This window comes from Montipora capricornis, chromosome 6 (assembly GCF_036669925.1).
Source record: "Montipora capricornis isolate CH-2021 chromosome 6, ASM3666992v2, whole genome shotgun sequence".
In the NCBI taxonomy this organism is placed as follows: Eukaryota; Metazoa; Cnidaria; class Anthozoa; order Scleractinia; family Acroporidae; genus Montipora; species Montipora capricornis.
The window spans coordinates 31,786,542-31,797,430 of record NC_090888.1 but is presented as its reverse complement, the minus strand read 5'-3'; the positions used below and the strand labels follow the sequence as shown (position 1 = coordinate 31,797,430).

General features: G+C 42.0%; 2 protein-coding genes and 1 pseudogene across 2 annotated transcripts; 2 read left to right on the top strand and 1 right to left on the bottom strand.

Moving 5' to 3' along the window:
- Positions 1–1,947: 1,947 nt before the first annotated feature.
- Positions 1,948–3,798, bottom strand: LOC138053687 (calcium-dependent protein kinase 1-like; annotated as a pseudogene).
- Positions 3,799–6,598: 2,800 nt separating this feature from the next.
- LOC138053686 (uncharacterized) lies at positions 6,599–8,662 on the top strand. The gene is made up of 3 exons (XM_068900273.1): positions 6,599–6,908; positions 7,051–7,915; positions 8,242–8,662. The coding sequence occupies exons 1-3, from the start codon at positions 6,599–6,601 to the stop codon at positions 8,660–8,662; spliced, it is 1,596 nt and encodes a 531-aa protein (XP_068756374.1).
- Positions 8,663–9,145: 483 nt separating this feature from the next.
- On the top strand, positions 9,146–10,567 carry LOC138053685 (uncharacterized). Its single transcript, XM_068900272.1, has one exon. It carries the CDS (start codon positions 9,146–9,148, stop codon positions 10,565–10,567), a length of 1,422 nt encoding a protein of 473 aa, XP_068756373.1.
- Positions 10,568–10,889: the final 322 nt, after the last annotated feature.

Here is a 10,889-nt window from a genome sequence, read left to right as displayed (position 1 = left end):
ACTTGTAGTCAAAACCGCTGTAGAGTCTGCCAGGAAGAATTCCATGGTTCTAGTTGGGGATGACACAGATTTGCCAGTCCTTCTGTGTTATCATGCTTCCGAAGGTGGATGTGGCCTCTATTTTTGACCAGAGACAAAGGCAAACTCGAGATGTGCCCGTGTCTGGCATATGAAGAAAGTAAAAGAACAGCTGGGTAAGGAAGTTTGCAGAAATTTCCTTTTCCTTCACACTGTCACTGGATACAACACAACATCGTGCCTCTAAGGAGTTGGAAAGGCAACAGTCCTGAAGAAACTTGAGAATGTACCTTACTTCAAAGAGCACGCTAACGTTGGTCTTCATCTGTCATTAGAGAGTGTTAGCATTGACAAATGAGTACGAGTACGAGTACGAGTACGAGAACGAGCCATCTCGTACTCATACTCATTGTTGTTCTTGTAAAAAATGTGTAAGCAGGACATACGAGTACGACTTCACAACAGCTTCTCAAGTTTAAAATTTTGACACGATGTTGACAGAAAGGAAGGAGGATTAATGTGCTATTCAAAACAAAAAAATGCCCAAAAATACCATCCTAGGGTTTCGATGAAGAGTTTAAGTGCTTATGGGATACACCTATAGCAGAGATAACCCGCTACAAAAGATAAACTTTACCTTTCAAAAACTCGTTCCTCGCACTTCGAATTTTGGAGGAAATCTCGTCATGGAACGAGTTGCCAGAACAAGTTGAGCACGTGTTCTGAGCAAAACGCATGCACATTATAGTCAATGGTAAAATCTCGTTCTAGTAATCGTACTCGTTGTCAATGCTAACACTGTCTATTCTGCTGTTTCTGGCGTTGTCACTGCAGGTGAAAAACCACTTTTGTCATGTTTCGGTGGTAAACCAGGGGTAGGTTAACTCTATCAGATATCAGCGTTACTTCGAAAAACTTGCAACCAAGACATCTCATATCAAGCCCCAGAATCTGCCCCCAACAGCAGCAGTGGCCCAATTTCACAGCCTACCCGTCTACTTACAGGTAAAGCACTGGTAGGAGAAGTTGCAGGCATGTCAATGGAAGACTGGGGGTGGAAACTCCCTAATTATCAAGTATTTCCTGTTGCAACAGACTTGCCGCCTGCTCCAGAATCTCTTCTCCGGTTAATCAGATGCAACTGTTTGTCTGACTGTAGCAATATACATGACGAGCTTAGCCCAAGAAAAAAATTTACACTAATCCCCTTCGCGGAGACTGAATCTGCGCTAAGGTAATTAAGATCAGTAACATGAATCCTCAGTTTGCACGTCGAGTTGGAGCGAAGCATGAGAAAGCTGTCATTAATAATATTATCCCCGACGCCTTTTTGTGGACTATGCGCATGCTGTGAGAAACTTATAACCACACCGGACATAAAAAGGAACATTTCCCAGACTGTTCGCACGAGGATTTTTAGCGTCATCGCGAGTGTTTAAGGGGTTTCGAGGCCACAAAGAACGCATCCTTATTTCAAATATACTTCTCAGTTTCATCAATGACCTAATACATATCGCTTTCAAGTAAAGTTATAAACCTGTTTACCAAATTTACAATCGAGAATAAATTATAGAACAAATAGTCTTCACGCTTTTTGTGAACAAACTCGAAACATCTTCTTTATCATTATAACAAGAAAAGTATTTTTCGAAGAAACAAAATTAAATGCAAAAATTTAAGAACAAGTAATGAAATAAACTAACACAATTAGATGGTAAAGTGAACAACCTATTTACACAGCTGGATTCATAGCCTCAGTCAGCGAAAAATAACTGAGGGATAATAAAATTCCATAACAAATTGTCGTCACGTTCTTTGGAAAGGAACAGCAATCATCGATTTGAAACAAAAATTTAAGAATAAAATAATGACCCAAAAATGAACGTTTGCAGCACATTAACGTTTTAACCTGCTTACAGAGTTTTGCATTTATAGAGCAGCAGATAGTTCTTGCAATGCTGGACGTTTTCCTGGATCGTCTCATGTCATTTGTTTCGCCTTGCGCAGAGAATAGGCAGTTGCAGTTGGCAATAAGTCCAAAATTGCAAGCGCAATTTTTCCCAGTGAAAACACGTCCGACGCCACAGTCTGACGTCCTGTTCTGTTAACAATTTCGGTGGCGATGTGTGGGTACTGCTTTTTGTAATTTTCCTGTGCAGAAGCAGACAAAGACATCAATGGCTTCGGTTTGCTCATAAATCTCGCCTTCCCAAAATCAATAACAACGGGATTCCATTGTTGCTCACGTTTTTCTAAAACAGTGTTATTTGACCTCAAGTCATTGTGGAGCACTCTAGCCTTGTGTATAATGTTCTTTAGAATCCCATGCCAGGTGACACTTTGGCATTTATGGCTGTGGAACTGCGTGATAAGTCTGAAAGGCATTGTCTTGGTAATGATTCCAAAAAGTAAAGGCAATCCACGGTGATCACCTAAATGATTGATCATACCACAATAATTGAGCTGACTACCCAAGAAAGACAGAACCGAGCCTAACTTAATGTAAAGCTTAAAAAAGGTTACATTCCGCCCTCAGATAACAACTCAAAATTGAACTGACTACCTAAGATAAAGAAAGACAGAACCGAGTCTTAAGGTTACATTCTGTCCTCAGATAACAACAACTCATTGAGCTGACTACCCAAGAAAGACAGAACCGAGTTTAAGTGTGAAGATTAAAAAAGTCTATATTCTGTCCTCAGATAACAACAACTCATCGAGCTGACTACCCAAGAAAGACAGAACCGAGTTTAAGTGTGAAGATTAAAAAAGATTATATTCTGTCCACAGATAACAACAACTCAAAATTGAGCTGACTACCCAAGAAAGACAGAACCGAGTCTAAATGTGAAGATAAAAAAATGTTACATTCTGTCCAGGCTCAGATAACAACAAATCAAAATTAATTGAGCTGCCTACCCAAGAAAGACAGAACCGAGTCTAATTGTGAAAATTACACAGCCCAATTTAGAATCTGTAACATGAGATTTGTTTGGTGCAGGTTCATATCGCAGAAGCGCCACTGAAAGTTCCCAACGCACGAAGAACCCTTTTCAATGAAATCTTTTGCTGCCAAAATTACTCCAATTCCACAGCTTCCAGTCCCAATCATCCTTGAGTCCACAGCAACTTGTGATGGTATTCCAAAACGTTTAAAATTATGACACTCTTGCCAGAACTGAGTTTGGAGTGATAGGTGAGATGGGTGCATTTCAGCAAGCAAGTTTAACAATTCTTTGACAGAAGGAAGTACCATAACTGGGACAGCAGATGTTAGTCCATCATCAAAATATAGCTTCATACTTGACAGGTCAATACAAACAAGACCCTAGTGGTCTGGCATGTGGACTGGTAGCAAGATAAGTTTAAGGTTGCGGAAATTCTTCAATTTGGTAGTTTCTTTTTTGAGCTTGACTAGCTTCAACTCTTTGCAGCACTTCAGCCATTCATAGACTTCTGATGGAAAGTACAGACTGTCATCCTTTCCTCTTTCTCTGGCCTCTTCAATGAACTTGGCTATAGAAATATCTATAACAAAACTATCAATGTACCTCTCTGCCACAAGATCTGAGAAAGAAGAAACGTACTTTACTTGCCAGACGTCAGGATTGCAGTGGTGGGTGAATGGTGCCAAAGAATGTCTTGGAGCCATGCAACATTCTCTGAAGAGCATTTCTGATGGGCCAGCCAGTCTGCTTCAGAAGACACTTTACAGTTTGTATCTACTATGGCACAGAATTTCTTGACAATAGCCAAACCTTTTTCAGAAATTTGTCCCATTCCTGGTATTTTGATACCAGATGGGTTGCTGCCTTTTCTCTTCTCACTGCCAAAAAGTGTTTGAGCTTTATCAACGAGACTCTGACAAGGGCGCAGGGCTAGATCAAAAGGATTATCCAACGCAGAGCTAAAGACGGGATAAGAGGTGTTGCAGAGGTACACGCTGTTGAAACAGGTGGCAGCAACCCACATAATGCTGCTATTTCAGCCCTTGTCGTAGCTTTAGCCATGGCTTCAGCCAAGGCAGAATGACACTTTTCTTTGCTGTCAGCAACATCTGGTGAGTCAGGTTCTATTACTAATAATTCATTGTTCAAAGATTCATCAAAATTTGCACAAACACTTGGATTACACTCCTCTTTCACATCAACTGCAATACCCGGAGAGACAGGTCCCATTACCAATGAATCATCTGACAAAAAGTCATCTGTGTCTTTGCACAACTTTACAGGTCGAAAGACGGAATTAGGTGCCTTTTTAATGAGTGCATCAATTTCTACACAGGGTCTAGGGTTACAAAAGGTGCTGCTTTCACCTTGCAGATCAACTAAATCACTCAGGACTTCGTTATTGATAACGTGTTTGGTATAAAGGTCCTCCCAGTGCTCATGATTGTAATCCAGTAGACTTGATGACACTTCATCACTGATGCTGGTTCCATGATTCTTATTGTATGTATAAGAAAGAAAGTCACCTCCAAACATTTGATGGAACAGGTCATTAATCTTCAAAATCCACTTCTTTGTGTCCACTGACCAAGTACTCACATTTACATTTTTCCAGCCACACCCTTGGTAGGCAAACTTTTTCTTGCCTGGAGATAAAAATAAAAAATAAAAAAAAACAACTCAGCTAGATAACCCCTTCACTTGCAACAGTGTTTCCTTATAAATTCCATAATCAGTCTCTCAAGTACTCTTAACGTCAGAGGTTTCAATAAAAGCTGGTTACCGGCACTCTACTGCCGCCTGTAGTACTGGCTCTCAGTGCCATATTCTGTTCAGTAATTATATGCATTGTGTCATCTACACTTTAAAAATACTAGAAAAACTGTATTAATTTATTATTCATAATGTCACACACCTGAAGTGATGCAGTCTCTTGGCTGATGGAATGCATGGCGTAATGATAACTGTTAGTTTTCAGAAAACTTTTCTCATTTATTCGAATCATCTAGAGTTTGATTACAGCTACGGAACGTGTTAGAATCTCACAAAAACAATTTGCGTACATCGCCCACCAGGGCATAGGAATAATCGTGAGGAAATGTGCAAATACCCAACTTCTTCTACACCTAAACTCGGATCACGTCCTATACGAAATAAATACTAGGCGAATCTCTCATAGTCAAAGAAGAAATTTGCTACTCGTGCTATCAGTAAGGTTATGGAACCTGTTACTGCTACCCTTTTCCCTGTCTCCATTGGTACAAGCGTAAACCGAAGTATGTAAGTTTTTTATCCTTTTATTTGACCTAACCTTTCAAGTGTTGCATTTGTCAAATTCCTTGTCAAAATGATGATCGTTTTCGTCGTTTTCTTACTGTATTATTATCAAAGCTATAGTAATTTAAGTCGTATATCTAGGTATTTTCTTTAGCTTTCGACACAACACTTTTCGATTTAAAATCTCTAGGATATTGTTGTAACCGTCCACTATATATATGCCGTATGCAAGTGGATATGTAACTATGCGCTACACGTCCATATTAAGCCTCATGCAAGGCATGTGTAGCCTTTGTTGTTTCTATTTTTTGTCGTATCATGCCACGCATCAAGCTTATTTTATGTTAAGACAAGTTAGAATCTATAATAATTGTTAGTATCTTAAATATCCTATTTCAGTTCCAACCTACGATCTATCTGAGAACTACAACTTATGAATAACTACAGTTGGCTTCTACATCTGTAAACCTTTATCATCCAGACTACGAACATTATCCTGTACAAACTACAGATTTATTTGTTACCGTTCGATTTCGATTTGTTAACTCCACCATCAGTATTATAGCAATAACACTGTACACAGCCTTGGTTGATTATTTTTCTGATTGTCCGTATATCAAATCACTTTGAATCAATCCGTTGAGTTCGAAATTCTATCTTGTACCAAGAGATCCTGTGACTGTTTGAGAGCTTTGGAATATTGGCAACCTCCGTTAGTTCCGGGCAGTTACGTTAGTTCGAATTCGGCTATATTGTTGAAGAGCCTGGTTCGACCGCATCACGTCTGCAAAGGTACATTGTGTTCAAGGAATACGATTACAACAGTGTGACATCAGATACTTGGACACGACATCCTGTCACCGAACACTATCTTGTCGACAGATTTATTACTTCCGATTCGATAATCCACTGAAGAGTGCTAAATGGAAACCGAATTGCGAAGAGCGCGTGGTCACGCGAAAGCTGCGATTACGAACCGATCAAAGGAAATAATCCACCTCATGAAAAATAAAGAGAATGAAGAACTACTCCATCGAAAATTGGCAGAACTGAATGAAGCCTTCGGAGCCTTTGAAGTCGCCCATGACGCATATCATTGCCACCTTATCAAACAGGGTTTAATCGACGACTCTGTGGCCTATTATGAGTCCCTCAAAGAGCAGGTTGCTTAGGTCTGTGAAAACGTAGACATATGGTCAGCGACATTAGAAGCGTCTAGTCTCGTTCAAAGGATACAAGTAGATGTTAGGCCAGAAGACTCCATCAGTCAGATAGGTTCCAAGGTTACCTCAAATTCCGTGTCGTCTCGGAAGTCATCAAGGTTGAGTTTGATACAAGCGACCGCTGAGAAGTCCATGTTGAAGGCAGAAAGCGATACCCTGGCGAAGCTGCAAGAAATGGAAGTAGAAGAGTTGAAAATTCGCCAACGAAAAGCACAGCTAGAGCTGGAAATTAAGCTGGCCAGGGCAAAGGCTAAAGAAAAGGCCCTAGCCGAAGCGGTAAAGCAGAATTATGAATGTGATACCAACACCACAATGAAGCACGAAGTTAAGTCCGAACCTCCACCTTTGCAAACTCCATTGACAAAAGAACAAGCAATACATAACCGCAACTATTCTATGCCTTCCGTTCAACCAGAACCTGTGCAAGCAGGACCTATAGAAAGTTAATAAGTGCCCTCACACTATCCCAGCCTGAGCTGCAAACCTTTGGTGGGACCCTACAGAATATAATGATTTTATTAGAGCATTCGAGCACCTCATAGAGCAGAAGATTCAAGGTTCGAGCGTGTGGTTGTCTTATCTAGTGCAATACACCACTGGTGAAGTAAGAGACCTGGTCCGGAGCTGCCTTGCCATGCCAGAAACAACTGGTTACGCTAAAGCTAGAGAGCTACTGGCTGAAAGGTACGGTCAGCCGTACCATATTGCTACCGCGTTTGTAGAGCCTGTTACAAATGGGCCACAAATCCCAAAAGAAGACGCTGGAGCCCTCCAGAAATTTTCGATTCTACTGACGAGTTGCAGTAATACACTCAGGGAAATCGGCTACCTGAACAGACTAGTAAATCCAGAAGGCTTGCGCAAAATAATGGAACGCTTGCCATACAATTTAAGGCAAAAATGGCGCGAAGTAGCCGATACGATACAAGTCAAAGAAAACAGAGATGCTAATCTTCCAGATGTGATGGAATTTGTAACAACATGTTCAAGAGTGGCAAGCCATCCCATATTCGGAAAACTGTCAGATCCAAAGCCACACAATACAGCCAATCTGCATCCAACTCGAAGAGGAGGAGCTAAGGCATTTGCTTCTGAAGCCCAGAGGGATTCACCGCAACAACCGCAAACCCTCTCCCCAGCTAAGAACAATGTGAAATGTCCATCCTGTGGAAAACACCACTGGTTATCTCAATGCAACGATTTTCGGATGATGAAAGTAATGGAGCGATTCAAGTTTGTTAGAACTAAGAGATTTTGCATCAACTGCCTTACAAAAGGCCACTATGTGAATGAGTGCCCAAAGAAAAGCTTCTGTAAAGTAGATGGCTGTCTGAAGAAACATTCCACTTTCCTTCATGAAGTGGAACAGACAACATCCTCCCGCATTTCGAGAGAAGATGAAAAGGGAGCCTCCAATTCAAGAAAGGAAGAACCTTCACAGTCCAACGGGTAAGTCCATACAGGTAGCAGCGCATCAGAGCATCCACTCGTCCTGGTTCAGTGGTGGGGCCTCCAATCATCCCTGTGCAAGTCCGCACTATTGGCCGCAGTTATTCGGTACAAACTTATGCCTTTCTCGACCCTGGCTCAAATACCTCCTTCTGCACAGATAGTCTCCTTCGTAAATTACATGTTAAAGGCAAGAAAAGCACTCTCTCGTTGACAACGCTTCATGGCAAGGGTCAACCAATAGAATGCGCTCAAGTACACTTAGAAGTTCTCGATTTGGAAGGTGAAACGTGCGTTAACCTCCCATCAGTGTATTCTCGTCCCAGTCTACCAGTTTCCAAAAATGCTATCGGCCAGCAACAAAACGTAGAGAAATGGTCACACCTTGAAGGGGTCAAGATACGGACAATAGACGCCGAGATCGGTCTCCTAATCGGAAACAACTGCCCAGCAGCACTACAGCCGAGAGAAGTAAAGCAAAGCCATGATGGTGGACCCTACGCCACCCATACCGTATTTGGCTGGGTAATAAACGGACCCTCGGGAAGAGATGAAGGAAATCTTGCACAAGCTAACTTCACTGACTCCAGCGAACAGAGCGACAGTCTCAACAAGCAATTCGAAAACTATTGCAATTTAGAGTTCAATGACTCAACATATGAGTCCAAGCTGTCCCTTTCACAGAACGACAGAAGAGCTTTAGAGATAATGGAAAAAAACTGTCAAGTTAAAAGACGGCCACTATGAAATAGCGCTTTTGTGGAAAGACTACCTGCCACAGTTAGAGAACAACAAAATCCAAGCTGAACACCGTCTGAAATTACTGAGAAGGCGACTGCAAGCAGATTCAGCTCTGCATGGAAAATATACAGAGTTTATGAACGATCTATTTGAAAGTGGGTATGCTCGAAAAATCCCCAAAGAAGAGCGAGACATGGGTAAGCCATCTTTCTATTTGTGTCACCACCCCATTTTGCCCACCCCTGCTAAACCAAAGGTTAGAGTCGTCTACGATTGCCAAGCAAAGTACAAAGGTGCTTCATTGAATGATCAGCTCTTACAGGGGCCGGACCTAACCAATTCACTGGTCGGCGTACTGACTCGATTCCGTAAGGAGCCAATTGCCTTCATGTCGGATATCAAAACCATGTTCGACTAAGTGACTGTAACTATGTTTGATTTCTGTGGTGGCCGGACGGTAACCTAGAAGCTGAGCCAGAAGAATATCAAATGTTAGTCCATCTATTCGGCAGTGTATCGTCTCCAAGTTGTGCTAACTTTGCGCTTAAGAAAACAGCCGAAGACAACAAAGAAAATTATGACAAGTCAGTCATTAATGCAGTCCATAAAAGCTTCTACTTAGATGATTGTCTACACTCTGTTGCAACAGAGACAGAAGCCATCGAGCTTGCTGCCGACCTCCAAGAGATATTAGCGAAAGGAGGATTTTGTCTCACTAAGTGGTTATCAAAGTCTAAAAGGCTACTTAGCTCACTTCCCGAGTCTGAGAGAACACAGTCGGTTAAGAGTCTCGATTTTGACGAAATAGAATCATCAGAGAGAGCGCTCGGGGTACGATGGAACTTCTCTGAAGATACGTTTAGCTTCGATATTATCCCCAAAAACAAGCCTACAAATCGCAGGGGCTTGCTATCGATCATCAGTTCCGTCTACCATCCCCTTGGATTCGTATCTCCATGTATTCTACCAGCCAAAGCGATCCTTCAAGAATTATGTCGCCGTGGTTTGGGCTGGGATGATGAAATCCCCGAAACCGAAAGAGTCAAGTGGACAACTTGGTTGACCGAGCTTCCAAAAATGAAGCAGTTCTCTATACCACGATCTTTTAAGCTACCTGATGAATTTGGAGAGATCAAGATGTACGAGCTACACCACTTTTTGGATGCATCAATCATGGGTTACGGCGCAGTTTCGTATCTTCGCCAAATCTACGCTACCGGCAAAGTACATTGTTCATTAGTCATGGCCAAGTCCAGACTGGCGCCACTTAAGGCAATGACGATACCAAGAATGGAGTTGTCAGCAGCAGTACTAGCGACTAGATTGGATCGAATGATCACTCAAGAGATCGACCTCCCTCTCGCCAAATCAACCTTCTGGACGGACAGCACATGTGTAATCCGCTATATAGAGAACCAAGATAAAAGATTTCAAGTATTTGTGGCCAACCGAGTGTCAGCAATATTAAACCAATCTGACCGGTCTCAATGGAGATGCGACACAGCACAGAAACCCGCAGACGAAGCTTCTAGAGGTATGACGGTAAAGGAGTTTCTAAGCAATGAGAGGTGGTCAAAGGGGACGGCGTTCCTACAGCAACCGCAGGACACATGGCCTCAACGACCCGCGAGTATAGGTGTCGTACCACCCGATGACCGGGAACTAAAGAAAGAGTCAGTTGCTTATGCCAACGAAACTACAGAAGATGACGCAGTCAACCAGATGTTCGACAAATTCTCATCTTGGACACGTCTTAGAAGAGTGATAGCATGGACATTGCGCTACAAGGACAACTTGCTAAACCAGGCCAAGAAGCGCAAGTTTAAAGAAGAAACGAAATATAGTTCTGATATTGAGCCTTTGGATTCTAGTAGATTGCAGTTGAGTTGGTTGGACGCCAGAAGGTTGTAAGAGAACACTTGAGTGATCTGATAATCCAACTGGTGGTAAAATCAAAGCGCCATCGCAATACTTAGAAAGTGACGAGTATATTTGGTCGAGGGTATTGTTCCCTCTAGTTGGTAGAGAGACAAGTTTCTTTAATTTAAAAGAGGAGCACAAGTTTCCTGGGACAAAGTGGTTAAAATCACCAAGAACTAAGATTCCTGAGTTCGGATAAGCAGCAAGTGAGGAATCAATGCTGTGAAATAGGTGTGCCCGAAGTTTATTGTTGCCATTTTGAGGTGGGTGGTACACAGTTCCAAAAATGATGGAATTAATACCTAAGCGATGA

Bases quoted from the DNA above. Each gene is read 5' to 3' on its own strand.
- LOC138053685 (XM_068900272.1), top strand. From the start codon at position 9,146: ATGTTAGTCCATCTATTCGGCAGTGTATCGTCTCCAAGTTGTGCTAAC.
- LOC138053686 (XM_068900273.1), top strand. From the start codon at position 6,599: ATGTTGAAGGCAGAAAGCGATACCCTGGCGAAGCTGCAAGAAATGGAA. The intron at 6,909-7,050 runs GTTAATAAGTGC...TGTCTTATCTAG, and splicing joins GCAAGCAGGACCTATAGAAA to TGCAATACACCACTGGTGAA. The intron at 7,916-8,241 runs GTAAGTCCATAC...TTCTCGTCCCAG, and splicing joins GAACCTTCACAGTCCAACGG to TCTACCAGTTTCCAAAAATG.